The sequence below is a fragment of the Prionailurus bengalensis genome, chromosome B4 (assembly GCF_016509475.1).
Source record: "Prionailurus bengalensis isolate Pbe53 chromosome B4, Fcat_Pben_1.1_paternal_pri, whole genome shotgun sequence".
Classification (NCBI taxonomy): Eukaryota; Metazoa; Chordata; class Mammalia; order Carnivora; family Felidae; genus Prionailurus; species Prionailurus bengalensis.
The window spans coordinates 4,701,000-4,717,010 of NC_057358.1; the positions used below are offsets into that span (position 1 = coordinate 4,701,000).

At 41.5% G+C, this 16,011-nt stretch overlaps 1 protein-coding gene across 2 annotated transcripts in view; it reads left to right on the top strand.

Annotated features, from left to right (window-relative positions):
- NET1 (neuroepithelial cell transforming 1) overlaps positions 1-16,011 on the top strand; it is a 60,446-nt gene that overhangs the window by 39,218 nt on the left and 5,217 nt on the right. The window contains exons 1-6 of one of the 2 annotated variants that reach the window (XM_043563357.1): positions 7,765-8,077; positions 14,163-14,270; positions 14,708-14,875; positions 15,272-15,334; positions 15,613-15,709; positions 15,848-15,924. In XM_043563357.1, coding sequence (XP_043419292.1) covers positions 7,985-8,077; positions 14,163-14,270; positions 14,708-14,875; positions 15,272-15,334; positions 15,613-15,709; positions 15,848-15,924 — 606 coding nt within the window. In that variant the 5' untranslated portion in view covers positions 7,765-7,984. Of the gene's footprint in view, positions 1-7,764; positions 8,078-14,162; positions 14,271-14,707; positions 14,876-15,271; positions 15,335-15,612; positions 15,710-15,847; positions 15,925-16,011 lie in introns of those variants that run through there. The other variant, XM_043563356.1, reaches the window with a different exon arrangement.

The window sequence follows — 16,011 nt, forward strand, 5'->3', positions numbered from 1 at the left end:
TGTACTTCATGCCCTTTCTCCCTCTGTTTAAGTAGACGGCCAAGTAAACTGCCTACAGCTCTGCCTGCTGCAATTGTTTCCCTTTACTGCTCTGCCTCAGGATTGTCCTTAATCAAGCACCACCCTCAGCTACCCACCCTCCCCCCACCACCACCAAATGAGGAATTGAAGGGGTAATATTGGTGTGATGTACCAGGACCGTCAGGGACATCTATGTAATTTACCTACGCCCTTTGGTCTTGTTCAGGCCTGGTTCCAAACAGACCGTTCCATCACATAATAGGTTGCCACCGTACCTGCCCAACCTTGTGACTTGGTAGACTTGACCCTTTTCATTTTGGGCATGTCTGATTGCATCAGTCTCCTGATGTCCCGTGGGCAGGTCCTCCGTCTTTACTAGGGCTGCTAGCACACCAGGAGCACACGTGGTTCCTTGCCATGGAGGGCATAGCCTCGCTTCAGCGCCCTAGGGCTCTGTGTTGCAGTTCTTTCCCTGCCTTTGTCTCCCATGGAGACCCCCGGTTCTATCAGACGTGTTGGGTCACATAGCCTGTGCAGCAGGGCAGCTCGCACCACAGCCTGGACCCTGCAACCGAGGCTTCTTTTGCCCTGGATTCCACTCAAAACTGAGCATTGAGATTATTCCATTAACAGGTCAGAGCAGAATTCCCAGATGCAGCAGGTGTTTCCTCCAACAGATAGAATCCTACCTGTTGCTTTGCCCCTTCTTAGTGCCAGGGAATGCAAGGTACAGCAACTTGTTCTTTACCGTAGAGGGGACATCCCAGAGAGCCTCAGGCCATCGGACCTATTATAACTTTTCGAATGTGGCTGACCCGGAATTTTCATGGCATACATTTGACTTCCCAGAGTGTCCAGAATACTTGCCATTTTCTGTTCACCAAATCTTATTTGTATGATGTCATCAGTTTACTACACTAACATGATGTTCTGTGGATAGCAAGTCCTTTTGGACTCTGGGACAGAACAGAAAAGTTAACAGCCTCGGGACATGAAATACAAGCTGCTGTCCTTCCCACCATAAAAGCCAGTTACATTTTATCCTCCTTACTAATGGGAATTGAAAAGAACACATTGCGGGGGAGGGGGGAGAGAAGAACCCTCAGACCAGATCAATAGCCATATGCCAAATGCTAGAGGATGTGTTGATCTGTTCCAGTCAAGGACCTACATCTTGCACGACAGCTAAGATTAAAGCCACCACTCGAGTTAAGTTTACGGTAGTCCACTGTTGGCTGTCTCGATCCATCTCACTGAAGAAGGCCCATAGATTCGTTGAATGCAAATGTAGTGGAAACTATCCCTCCTGCCTGCTGTAATTTTGATGACTACCTCTGCATTTTCCCTTGGTGCGCAGCATTGTTTCTATTTATTATCTTGTCCCAGGGGTAGGGGATAGAATTGTCAGGGGCTCCCACTTGGCCCTTCCCACCATAATGGTTCTGAGAAGATTTTGGAGGTCACCAGCTGCTTTGTCAAAGCTCTGAAAGCAAGTAACGGACGCCAGCAGACTCTACAATCTTTACCGTTGCCCCCGATGTAATAGTTCGTGTTCCACCACTGCCTCACCACCCCATCTCTACCAATCAAAGGCTGTAGTCCTTCTCGCCATTTTACTAATGAGGGACCCTGTTGCAGAATCTCATTCTGTGTGTCTAATCTCTAGGGCCAGTCTCAGTATCGTGTCCTAGCCAGGGTTACCTCCAGAAATCGGCCTGAGACGTGAGCTCATTGACCGTCTATTTTGAGGTGTGGTCCCAGGGAACAGAAGGAGGCAGTTAATGCCAAGTATCTATAATTAAGCTGGTCACCACTGTGGGCAACTGAGGCTTGACTGTGCTAGAACCTTCTGAAGAGCCATGTACAATACACTGCAAAATTGTCTTGTCAAGGGACTGAAGGGGGAGCTTTTACTCACCAGCTCCTGTGCTCCATTAGTCACTGGATTAAGTGGGGTGTTAATTTCTCACACGTAAGTGCCACACACCCCAGCATCCAGGAAGCCCACAGTGGGAAGCAGGAGCTGCCTGGCGCAGCTGGTTGCTGTAGTAACGAAGTAAAAGTGGGCCGAGGGGACAGGGGCCTGGGCACAGGACATGGTACCATTTGTCTTTAGGTTTTGGCTTTGCTGAGTTTCAGGGGGCAATGAGAAAAATCCCACTCAACATCCTGTTACACAAGCATAAGTGATCTTACATTATACTGGAAGTTGTTTGTTATCCTGTGTACTTGAGATCAAAAGTCACCAGTAACAGCACCAATACCTCATTTTATTTGCTGTTTGTATTGTTACTGCAAAAAAGAACCATGGTTTTGGTAATAGCAAACTCCTTAGCCTGAGATTCTGTTTATAGTCTTTCTAATAGGATAAAGAGCTGAATTGGTCTTTTTCTGAACCAAGTTCTTAGTAAAGCTTGGATACAGTTAAAATTTTAATCCAAATGATTTTTTAAAACTCAAATCTACATATAAATATATTGCTAATTTCTTTCATGCTCATCTAGTCCGAATGGAACTGCCTTTTTTTATATTTTTGTCTGGTTACTAAATATTTTGGAACTCTTGTTTTTTAGAAGTTCCATTTCATATTTGAATCAATGCTTCCTTTTTTAGTAAGATTTAAGGTTCTATTTTTAACTGAGCTATTTTTAGTGAGATACTAGTAAGTAGCTATTTGTAATGTTGAATTCTAGAGTTTTAGAGTGGAACATAGTTTTTTCTGTTTATTTTTTTAATGTTTATTTTTGAGAGAAAGCGAGTGCGCGCATGAGTGAGCAGGAGTGGGGGAGGGGCAGAGAGCGAGGGAGACACAGAATCTGAAGCGGGCTCCAGGCTCTGAGCTGTCAGCACAGAGCCCGATGCAGGGCTCGAACGCACAGACCGCAAAATCAGTTCCTGAGCCAAAGTTGGATGCTTAACTGACCGAGCCACCAAGGTGCCCCTAAAGTGAAACATAGTTTTCTTATATTTAGAAAAAGCCCTTAAAATATTTCTTGTGAACTGGAAACTTTTCATACACTTAAATGACTTTTAAACGGGTTTAATTTAGTAACATAAAACATGAGAGCTATGGGCTGAAGAAACAAATTGTACTGTTACCGTATTTATTTACAGATAAGATTGTTTATGTAGTCATCTATAGAAGGTGTTTACAAACATAATTAAAAAGCTGAAAAAAAAAGTGGGTTGGCAATTGCATTTCATGATATCCCATGCAGAGGGCAGCAGAGAGCTTAGCTATTGTTTTCTCTTTCCCATAATATGGCTTTCCTGGCCTAATTTCCAATTGCTGGTTATTCTTCCAGACAAAAGTAAGTGAAAACAAATAATATCTAGACCCAAAAAAAGTAATGATTATTCTTCAGCTGTAATTAATCTAAATTCCAGAATTCTGATTTCACATGAAAAGGAGGAAAAAAGGTAAGTAGCCTTTTTCTATACAAGGGAAGCAATGTTATCTTTCTCTTTACCTTCTTCATATTTTAGGAAAGAAAGCATTGAAGGCTGCCTACAGGCAGGAGAACAGAGCTTATAATTATAACTGGTCTGTAGAAACCTGTATTCTCATTAAAAACTGATATCTGTTACAAAGCTGCATTATTATTTCTAGAAAACTCAGTTTTTAAGTTTATAAATTCTAGATTTTCCACACAAAGAAAAGACACTTAACCAATCTGTGCTTCAGTTATGTGATATGTAGTATTTATAAATCATACTTTGGGCGCCTGGGTGGCTCAGTCGGTTAAGCATCCGACTTCAGCTCAGGTCATGATCTCACAGTCCGTGAGTTCGAGCCCCGCATCGGGCTCTGTGCTGAAAGCTCGGAGCCTGGAGCCTGCTTCAGATTCTGTGTCTCCCTTTCTCTGACCCTCCCCCATGCATGCTCTGTCTCTCTCTGTCTCAAAAATAAAGAAACATTTAAAAAAAAATTTTTTTAATCATACTTTAAATAAGATCCTAATAACATTATGAAACAGTTGAAATAGGATCTCTTCTAAAACTTAAGCAACTGGAACTATTTTGCTGTCTTTTTACTTGCCTGCCTTGTTATAAAAAGGCTCTAAGGCAAATAATGTCTCAATTGTTTTATGATTTCCTTCTCTGTAAAATGTTGACATTTATGTCACAAACATTGCCTGGGACTAGTTGCCCAGCTCCCAGAGGACGACCAGTTCCGGCCTCACATGCAGCGTGTACCACACGTGTGCTCGTGGCAGGACATTTCCAGTCTTACCTGGAAAGTGGGTGACAGGAGCTGCGAGACCAGTTTCAAGCCTGTCCAGCCATTGATTAACTCTGCAACTTTGGGCAAGTTTCGAAACTGTCAGAGTCCCGGCTTCCTCCATCTGTAAAGTGGTGCTCATAACACATACTTCATAAAGCTGGCGAGGTAAGATTGTGCAGGAAACTCCTGGCACGGAGTAAGGACACAAGTTTCCCTTCTCTTTTTTCACTGCCGTTCAGCAGTTTTCCTCCTAAGAAAACTGAGGAGGATGAGTCAATGATCTCAAAGGACCTTTTCAGCCCTCTGATTTCGGGGAGCATTGTTACAGTCCAGAGTCTCTCTGGCTCATCACTCGGCGCATGTCGAACATCTCGTGTTCATTGTTGCTTTTTTAGATGCTATCTACAGTTGTCTAAGTTATATTTAGATCACAACCCTGAACATTCGAAATGAAACAAAGATTTTAGAGTTGGTGAGCTGGGATTTTTGTGCTGTGACTGTCACCGTTAACTCCCATTTGGCTCCTGAAGGCTTTCTATTTTTACATTTATGAGACTTCTCCCTTTATATCTTGGGTCCTCAGCTGCAGGAGAGAAATGAGAGGACTCTCTTCTCATTATCTTGGCCTTACCTCTGTCCGAACTAGACAGAAAAACAGTGGGGAAAGATGTCAGGGAAGAGACCATGAGATCACCCTCGCAGCTTCTTTCCTAACTGTCAGCTGTGTGCAAGCCCCGTATCCCCTTATGAGGCTCAGTGACCACCAAGTTTTGGCCTCGCTTGCATCATTTTTGGGCCAACGTAGCCAACAAAACCAGACTGCTGGGTTCTAGCCTGGCCCCTCTCTAGCTCTGAGAGCTCGAGCAGGTGCGTGTTGCCCACGATCGCTCGGTGTTCCACTTTCATGCTGCACGGTGCTGTCTGCACAGCCGCTCCCGAGGCCAGCTACGTCACCCACACGCGTGATCAGGGGGTCAGGTGACGAAGGGTAGGCGGCGAAATATTCGCAGTCACCATTAGTTTTTTAAAAAGGCTCAGAGCCAAAAGATGAATTACCCTCATCTTGAACACAAATTACATTGGTGTTTGCAGAGAGAAAAGCAGCACCGAGGCCTCCTGCAGCCCTTCATGGCTTGTTTTCTGCAGATTGTCATCATACGTGGTCTGTGCCCACTATTTCTTCTGCTCTCTTCTCTCTTCAGCCTCTGTAATTGATCTCCTGTCCTCAGCCCACTGAACCAGCACACTCGAGGTCCTCATTAAACACGTCAGTACCAAATCCATGAGTCTTTTCTTAACCTTTTTGCTCAATGAACACCTTTTCGTCTGCTGGCATCTTGTTATGTTTCTTTTCTGCTGACTTTTCCTTTTGCAAAAGTCTTCTTCCCTTGGCATTTCTCCAAAGTTGGATCCTTGGGCCCTTGTTCTTTTTGTCCAGATTTTTTCTCCCAAGCATCTCATTCACCCATAGCTTCCACTCTGATCCCTGTGCATGTGACTCCCCAGGCTAAATCTGCCCTCTGGCCTCTTCCAAGTCCTTGTCCAGCAGTTCCAAGTCCTAGCTCAGTTTTTTCATTTCTTGCCCCACCTCAGACTCAGATCTAAAATGAAAGTCTGAATTCTCTTTCAGAGCTCATTCTTCCTCATTTCTTTATATGCATTAACTGTTACCCCTCCTAACTTTAAAATTGTAGGCACCTCTGACTTGTGCGACATACCCTTTTCCTTTCCCACTGTCCCTGCCTTAGCGCCAAGTTCTTGATACTGGATCGTGCTTTTTGCATTATGTGTCCAGTCACCTTTCAAGGCCTCTGAAACGCCAGCTTACAATTTAACTTTCGGTATCTGTCACCTACTCAGTAAAATCCTCTGCTCATCCCTGTTTACCCACAGCCCGTGACCACAGTCTGGGTGCTCACTCCTTCATGCTCTTTTGGGAAAGCCTTGCACTTTTCCCTCACCTGGACCTGGGAAGAACTAACATGGCCTTCCAGGCACCACTCAAATAACACCTTACAGCCTCTCCCATAGCATCTTGCCCAGCCCCCTCTCCCCCCGGAAAACTGCCAGAAGTGGTTCTCCTGAACCCCTGTGCCACTTACCGGCTAACTGTGCCACTTCGGAATTTTCGCAGGCTTTTGTTACTTGTCTCTTTGTGTGGGCTAGCTTTACATCATGGTCTGCTAGTACTTCGGAGCAGATGTGAAACCTACTTTTTGTATCCCCCACATAGTCTAAAATAGTGCCTTCCACATAGATTTCTCAGACTTCTCTCGTCCTAATAAATCCTAAGAATAGATTTTTTTTTTTTTTTTTTGCAAATCACTGGCATCATCTTCATAGTAGCATCTAGTTAAGATAAAATCCTACCTTTCAAGATAGAATACAGTGCTTTCTGTTGAGGAAGAAAATCTTCTTAGCACACCTACCAAACCATCATAAGCATGCTTTTCCCCAGAGGAAAGGATTTCGACTACAAAGTTGGAGACTGTCACTGGCACGTGACTTAGGGCAAGTTAATTCACCTCTGCGAACCTCCTTGCTCCGTCTGTAAGGTGTAAGACATTTTAAGTAGCTCTCGTGAGTTTTTTAAATTTCCTTAAATGTTTATTTCTGAGAAAGAGAAAGACAGAGTGTGAGCAGGGGAGGGGCAGAGAGAGAGGGAGACACAGAATCTGAAGCAGGATCCAGGCTCTGAGGTGCCAGCACAGAGCCCGATGCGGGGCTCGAACTCATGAACCAGGAGAACATGACCTGAGCCGAAGTCTGACGCTTAACCCCTGAGCCACCCAGGTTGCCCAGTCTTGTGATTCTTTTAGGACTATATCAAGATCAGTTAATTCAGAATAGAGAAGGACTCTGCTATTAGAACGAAATCACCTTTTTTTTTGTATTTATGTTAGAAAACATGTTACACAGATACAAAGTTTTTAAAACATAACAGAAAAAAAATATCTGCCTCCAAGTCTGAGAAATGCTGAACTTTAACATCTTAGGTGGCCCAGTTCTTTTTACCCATCGCCCTGTGGAAGAGTTACGTTAGGAACGGAATGAACTGAAGTGTGCTCACTGCCAGTCTTAACAAAAAATGGTGGCAACTGGTGGAAAAGCTTCATCTCACAGTTTTGAATATGCCTGCACTAAAAGGACCCTGCATAGTCAGGCTTTTCTTTGGTATATGCACTTAACTCTGAATTACAGTTTTCTTACTTGAAGTCGTCAAGTTGTCCATACTGAATTCCTTTCTAGGAAATAGGGTTTACAGGAAAAGTATCCCTGTCTGTGGCCAAGTCCTAGAGTAGGTAACGTAGATCAGCAATTTGCCCTTCCGGAATGCTTTTTAAATCAGGAAAAGCCTTCCATTAACCCAGTTTCCTTGAACCTTCCCGTCTTACTGGAGAAATTCCCAACCTCTTAGAAAGCTCTCTCCCGCGCAGAGAAAAGGGAGAAGCCTAGGTGCGCCCAGCAGTCAGTTAACTGGGGTCACGTGGCCGTAGGTGCCCGCCCACCGGAGCCGGTCCGCGGTGGGCCCCGCCCCCGGAGCCTGGAGGTCCGGCCGCCTGCTCGGTGCCGCTGGCAGAAGCAGTCGTCTCCACCGCCGGGACGGGCCTGGGCAGATGGCTGCCGGGGGGTGCCGGGCGCTCGGAGGACCAGCCTGTGTGCCGGAGTAGGGCTTCGCTGTAGGGCTCGCTCACATGTGGATTAACTCCAGAGGCTTTAGGGGATACTTGGGAAAGCATGGTGGCTCATGATGAGATTGGAGGTCTCCTGCCTATTAAAAGGACTATCCGAGTCCTGGATGTTAATAATCAGTCCTTCAGAGAACAAGAGGTAAGACCGAAAGAAAATTTAAGCCAGAGGAATGTTTTCTGATTCCACGGAACTTTTAAGATTTTTAACGATATGATTTTAAACTTAACTTTTAATCTGAGTGTTGAAATACGTGATTTTTATGCAAGTGGGAAATGCGTCTGGCTCTATGGCTTAAGTTTAGAAACTACCGTGCGGATAGGTTTAGATGCAGCACAGCTTGAGTGTGCACAAATTTCTACAGAAAGAAAAAGATTGTGAGTGTGCACGTTGCTAAATTTGGTTAAATTGGTCGCTTTTCTGATGCTTAACACATTGTTCTTTTTAACTTGCAGTTAGATTACCTAGTCTGAGGAACTGCTTTATAGGGTAAAAGGAAAATAAGAATCCCTTCCTTGCAAGTTCACACTCGTGAACAAATTGCAACCAAAATGCTATCAGACCTAGTGCTTATTTTTCTTTTTCTTTCCACATCTAATAAATTTGTTGTGTGCGGTTTTTTGTTTTGTTTTTGGTTTTTTTTTTTAGAAAGAAAAATACGTTAGAACATTTAGACCATTGAATCATTACTTAGGTACTTCTCCCGTCTTAGCTTTAATCGTCTAAAGTCACTGCGGTTTTTAAAAGTCTTTATGAACATTTATCAAAATAAATCATGATTTTCGTGCCATTTTATTTAATTTTGACAACTGATTTAATCTTATATGGATATTCTATTTATACTGGTTACTACAATATATATACTGTATGGCATGTATACTGTCTTCTCACTTACGTGATAGAAATAGTGTTCCTGGGGGCGCCTGGGTGGCTCAGTCGGTTGGCGGTTGTACTCTTGATCTCAGCTCAGGCCTTGCTCTCAGGGTGATGAGTTCAAGGCTAGCTTTGGACTCCACACTGGGTGTGGAGCCTACTTTAAAAAAAAAAAAAAGAAAGAAAGAAAAGAAATACTGTTCCTGTACTCAATTAACTATATACTACTTTTTTTTTTTTTTTTTTTTTTAACGAGCAGCAGGCAGAAGTTTATTCTAGCCTAAGATAAGATCACAAAGTAAGAATAGTATGAAAGCTGTCTTTACAGAGAGGGGGCATTCCAAAGCGATGCCCCAGTTGACTATATACTTCTTGTCTCAATTGTGGTGATAGTTTGTGGCTGTGTACTTCTATCAGAACTTACCAAATTATACATTTTAAATATGTGCAGTTTATTGTGTACCTCAGTAAAGCTGTGTCTCATGCATACACCTTGTGGTAGTTAAAATAGCTGCCCACTTCAGGAATTGTGCTTTTGTTTGGTGTACTTTCAGCTTTGGTGTTTGTTATGGTTTTGGTTTTCGCTTTTATGTTTCGGTTTTCTCAAAATGTGTAAGCATTTCCTTTGAGTAGAGCAAGTCCTACAGGGTCATTAGTGTAAATACTGAAACTGATGGTATTTGGGACCATCAAGAACTAGCCTTTTTTGTTGGTATCAAACACTGGCCATGTTACTGGCACACCTTTATTCCAAAGATGAAAAGCAACAGGAGTGTTGTCAGGTTTTTAGTACTAGCAATAACAGCCTTAAATAAATGATTAAATTTGACTAAAAAAAATTTCTATTACTAAGTAGAAAGGGAAGAAATCCTATGTGATCATAACTCTTTTATCTTTTTATAAATAATTTTTTCTTTTCAGTTTTCTTATTTTAAAGCTCTTGCCAAATAGAGGAAAAGGTTATTCATCCAGTAAACCAAACAAATAAACCCAGATTTAATACTTTTTTTTTCTTTTTAACTATGGTTTTGTTTTTTTGTTTTTTTTAAGTGCACCCAGTGTGGGGCTGGAACTCACAACCCCAAGATCAAGAGTCACACGCTCTACCGACTGAGCCAGCCAGGCGCCCCATACTGTGTTTTTTTTTAAGTGCCTTGATTTGGTTGACGGTGGAAGAGACCTTTCTATCCTATCCTCTTTTGTGACATCATTAGTAGAAAAAAACTTCCTCCAAAAAAAAAAAAAAGACTGAGTTCACAACAGAATTTTTCTATGTTTTTGCTTTTATATGCAAGATACATCTCAGTAAGAGACTTCAAATCCATCTTAACAATTTTCTGTTTACAACTGGGTTATTAAAATAAATTGATTAAAAACTCAGTGTAAGAGTAGATATCCTAAAATAAAAGAATGCATGCAATTGCCTGGCTAAACTAGATAGTCTGGTTAAAACCTAACCTAAATAAACAACATAAATTTATGTTTGAGGGTATTGGGGTATTTTTCCATTTCAGTGAACTTTGGCCCTGGTGAGAGGTTGGCTCCAGTAGAAAGCTCTTGAGTGTATAAAACTTGTTGGTATTCCTTGTTTATTCGCGTAGATTTTCAGATTGTCTTTTGAGGAGGGTGCATAGTTTCCCCATCTGCACTCATTCTTTAAGCTTTTTGTATTCACTGTAACACTGTCAACAAACAGCACTCCAGAACAAAAATAACAGCAGTGACGAAACCATGATGTAAGCCTTAATTTGAGTGATGGTAAGAAAGGTAAGACCCTACCCTCTCCTCCTTCATCACCTCCGAACACTGGGCCTGCTTTCTGTGTGTGCAGAGCGGCGCACGTGGGTGTAATACCAGTTCTCGAAAAACTTGGTCTTTGAAATAGTTTTGTGGCAGTGCACATGTTTAGGTTCTTAATAACCAAACCAAGATCATTAAAATGGTTCATCTGGACCTCTAAAGAAAAACTCCTTTTGGTTATAGCTTACATAGGCCAAATCCTATGTTTCTAAAAGGGAGGTTTTTGTCCAAGCCTTCAGGGTGACCCTATAACATAATAGAGGAAGGTCTAATCCATATCACTTTTCCACAAAAGTTTTCTGTATATTTTTCTCAAATACTGTATGTGTATCCTAGAACCAGAAGTGAGCCATATTCAGCGTTACGACTTTACGTTTCAGCTACACTTTATAAGTTACTAAAATTTTTCATACTCTTGAAATACGTATGTTAAAAGTTTGTGTTGTGTCCCCTAAATATTTATCATCTATGTCCTTTTAGTAAAGCAGTAAGGCCTTTACTTTTGGATCCCCAGAAACATGTGTGAAAAGTACAGAGGTGTCCTCCCCTCCCCGCCCCCCACACCCCAACCCATATTTCCTGATTTAGTGCCGTACTTACAGGGACGTTTGAAGAGTCTCCTACTTGAGTGACTGAGCTAGCCTGCACTCTTACCAAGACATTTTAGATGAGGTAAACTCAGGAGACTACCATATCCTCTGAAGATGTCACATCGATGGCCTTCTGAAGGGCTGCAGAACATACTTAACCAGCACATACTGCTTCTGCGCATTAATAACTTGCCACCCTAAATAGACCACGTAAACAAAATCTATATCAATTTCAGAAAGATGCTTTAGATATATCTACATTTAATTATCTGAATCTAAATTCTGTAGTTTAAACCTTAAATACCACATAATTTTGAGTTCCTAGGAAATTAACAGTTGAACATAACTGATCCTATAAAGAAAAGGATTTTTTATCATTACCTTGATGTTGTGTAATAAAATAGACACCAAAAATCTTTTCCTCCCATCCGAACTAACTCTTCTTTTCAAATTCATTGGGAAGATCACCTTCCAAAGACGCTTTAAATTGAAATTAAATATTTTGTGACTTCGCAGAAAGTCAACTTTGTTCTGCTTTAAACGGGGAAGAGGAATTAACCTCTGTTTCCAAGAAGGAACAGAACTTTCTGACAGCTGCTTTGTTTCTAGTTACCATCGGCCTGTCTTACTTTGTGAGGAGGTAATTATATCTCTGTTCAAACAGAAGACTCTTTGTGCCGTCTTCACTAAATGGAAAGGAATGCCTCGTGCAGGACCTTCTGTCGTGCATGTGTCACTTGAGTCTTGCACAGATGTGCGTTGGAAAGGCGTTCGCACATGTCCTTGGCTCACAGTGCGTCTGTCATTTTCCTACATATCTTGAAGGTTTCTTTTTTAGTGCATTGAACATTTGCACGGGAGTGGTTTTGTATTCAAAGTTTTACTTTAGGACTAATCCTTTTGGTGGGGGAGGGTCGGTTTACAACACCACCTCTTACGTCCTTCAAAGACCTGCTCTGATTCTCTCCACAGCCTCCTCACTCCGTAAGTCACGCTCCCTTCTGGTACGTGTGTACCTGTGCATGGGTAGCTGCGGGTGTATACCTGCGGGAGCTGGTTCAGGTCTCCTTGCCTCACTGAATATTCAAATCATTGAAGCTTCTTTCTGGAGGATTTTGACTCTTTCTGCCATTTTGTTCTTCATTTATACTAAGGGAATTATTTTTACTCCATTTTCTGACCCCTTACTTTAGTCATATCAAAGAATTTTTAGAAAGAATTTTCATCTGCCCTTTTTAAATGCTAATTTTTAAGTGTTGTCTTTATCTTTAATTTTAATTTTATTTTCAAGTGTGTATTTAATCGTATGTCCTTCTGAACTGTCAGCAGAGTTATTTTGTCAAGTGTGCCACAATTGTCAAAAGCACCAAATACCAACAAATAATTACACCCCTCAGACATGAAAAAGCTAGAGCTGTGGTATGATCTGATGTCCTTTATTTCAGTACCTGTATGAGTCACCTGATGGTGTGCCTCCATTTTCCTAGAAGTAAAGTGAGAGTAATACAAGCTGTAAAAAGCCTTGAGATCCTTGAATATCAAGTGATGTTTGCTAACCTATTACAAACAATACATGTAGAACAATAAGTATTTCTTCTAAAATTGTATATATTTTTCCTTTAAGTGAATAAATTGTTTGAGAGAGAACCTAATTATTCCAAAATCCCAGTGTTTGTGTACTAAGTGGAAATATTTCTCAGAATGTTAGTAGTAGCAGAAATTTCATGTGTTCCAGGCCCCGTTCAAGCCATTTAAACATATCTTACTTACTCTTCATAACAACTCTGGAAGAGAAGGTCTAACATGAGCCCCGTTTTACAGATAAGAGAACTGAGGCCCAGGATATTCCCTAGCAAGTGCCAGAGCAGGCTTTGGACCCAGCCCATCTGATTCCAGAGCCCGAGTGCCCTCCTAACCACTGTCCTGCCTCTGCTTGAATACAGGGACACTCTTCCTTCAGAGTTGACCCTTTCCAGGGCAGAGATGTTTATTTAGAAGCTGATCCCTAACTGAAGTATTTAAGAATGAAATGATACAGTGTCTGGGATTTGCTTTAAAATAGGTGAAGCAAACTCTTACATCGAAAACTGTTGAAGCTGAGTGATAAGCACGTGGGACCATTATGCTGCTTTTCAGTTTTGTGTATATTTGAAATTTTTCATAATAAGCAGGCACTTTTTTTTTTTTTTCAACGTTTTTATTTATTTTTTGGGACAGAGAGAGACAGAGCACGAATGGGGCAGGGGCAGAGAGAGAGGGAGACACAGAATCGGAAACAGGCTCCAGGCTCTGAGCCATCAGCCCAGAGCCCGACACGGGGCTGGAACTCACGGACCGCGAGATCGTGACCTGGCTGAAGTCGGACGCTTAACCGACTGCGCCACCCAGGCGCCCCTAGGCACTTTTTAAAAGTGACTAAATGAATTAAACTAAAAAGTTCTATGGGATTCTGGAATCTAATTCATTTTAGTTTTCTTTTGTTAATGATAATATTCTGTTCTCAAAGTGATACTCACCTGGCCTTTCTCATGCCCTTTATTTTTTTCATAATTTACTGTTACTCGTTAGTGTTCTTAGCATTTTAACAATAGAGGACAACATTCAGGACACGCCTGGGTGGCTCAGCCAGTTGAGTGTCCAGCTCTTGATTTCGGCTCAGGTCATGATCCCAGAGTCATGGGATTGAGCCCCACGCAGACTCCATGCGGAGTATGGAGTCTGCTTGAGATTCTGTCTCCCTCTGCCCTTCTCTTATGCACACTCACACACACACATGCTCTCTCGCGCTCTCTAAAATAAAATAATAAACTTTAAAAAGACTACATTCATTTCCAGAGTTCCATATTGCTGCGTTTTATAATGTACAAATACTGGTTTTTTGAGAGTGTTCGACTTTGTCCAAACTTGTTGGAAACCATTATACCTGAACACACATTTAGCGTAACCTGTTTTTGTTTTTACAGGAGCCAAGCAATAAAAGAGTTCGACCTCTCGCCCGGGTCACATCCTTGGCAAACTTGATCTCTCCTGTAAGAAATGGAGCAGTCCGACGCTTTGGTCAAACAATTCAGGTAAGCAGGGGTGGGGCTAGGAGGTGAGTAACGTAGGAAGGGGGCTTTTCAGAGAAGCCTAAATTTGTGTTTTCCTTTGAGTTGTACAAACAGTTTTACACGATTATATTTAAACATACATTTTTTTAACATGCTGATAAGGAATATTTTTACCAGAACAGTATTTACATAACCTCATTATATTAAGTTACATCTCATATCACAGCAGAGTCTTAAATAGTTTTTATCCCCAAGAGGTAATTCTGACGGATAATATTTTAGAATGATAGATTGAAGCTTGGGCAGATAATTGTTTTATGCATTGAGAAATCTCAGAACTTTGTTTTTAATTTGTCTTTCCAATTTTTTTTTTTTTTTAAAAAAGAAGAGAATAATTACTATCTCCTTTAAATCTTCTCTTTTGTTCACCTCTTTTTTTTTGTTTCTTTACTTTTAAGTCATTTACCCTTCGTGGTGACAGCAGATCCCCGGCTTCTGCCCAGAAGTCATCGAGCAGATCAACAGCCCCCACACCTTCCAAAAGGAGAAGCAGTGTGCTGTGGTCCGAGATGCTGGACGTCAGCATGAAGGAGTCTTTAACTACCAAAGAAATCAAACGTCAGGAGGTGAGCTAGCATTCAACTAAGAAATCCGTCTCATACTAAAAAATCGTCTTTTTTTTAAACGTAGGTTTTCAGAAGAATAGCAAACTAATGCCTAAGGCAAACTCAGCTTGCATTTTTATATTTGAGTGCTAATTCGTAACACATGCTGAGCAGGAACACTGTAATGGGTGGTGGTCATCAAAGTTAACTCTGATGGGGTCAAGTTCTAAAGCGTGTGGCAACCACTTAATGGAGATTCCATTCTGAATTCTGGTTTTCAGATTGAGTCCCTTTAAAGAGCGCTATTCATAACATCAGTTAAATAATCCATGATAAGTATCAATTGTATATAATTTTCCTTTCTCGAAGGAATGACCTACAGTGTTTGCTGGATTTTTTTTTTTTTTTTTTTTTTAGGCAATATATGAAATGTCCCGAGGTGAACAGGATTTAATTGAGGATCTCAAGCTTGCAAGAAAGGTCAGTAAATAACTTTTTATCATGTGCTCTAGTTTTAAAAAACTTTATTTAACAAATTATAAAGGATAAAACCTTCTTCTATAGTTTCACATCTCTTCAAATATGAATATCAGTAGAGCCTGTTTGAGTATTAACATATACTTTAGTTTCTTTGATGTGTAATAAATGAAATCCACGCTAGCTTTTATGTAGTCAGTCATGCTTGTGTTCAAGAAGGTCTCTCATCATGTTTTATTTGCTTGATCGCTTTGCATGACCCACTTTTCCCCCTCTGATAGGCCTACCATGACCCCATGTTAAAGCTGTCTATTATGTCAGAGGAGGAACTCACCCAGATATTTGGTGATTTGGACGCTTACATACCTCTCCATGAAGGTAAGATACGCCATTGAATTCTCATTGGTATCTGAACAGCATTAGCAGAAGTTGTTTCGAATCTGAACTTCTAACTTAGCGTGGAGTTATTTTTTTAAATGAGCGTATTATTGGTATCTCTACCTTTTTCCACTTCAGATCTGTTGGCAAGAATAGCAGAAGCAACGAAACCTGGTGGAACAGTGGAGCAGATCGGTCATGTTCTTGTGAACTGGGTATGAAGTGAGCTGCTGACACCAGATAGTTTTTACATATATGCCATACTCCTCATCTGTGGCGAATACCAGGTCCATTGGGTCCAC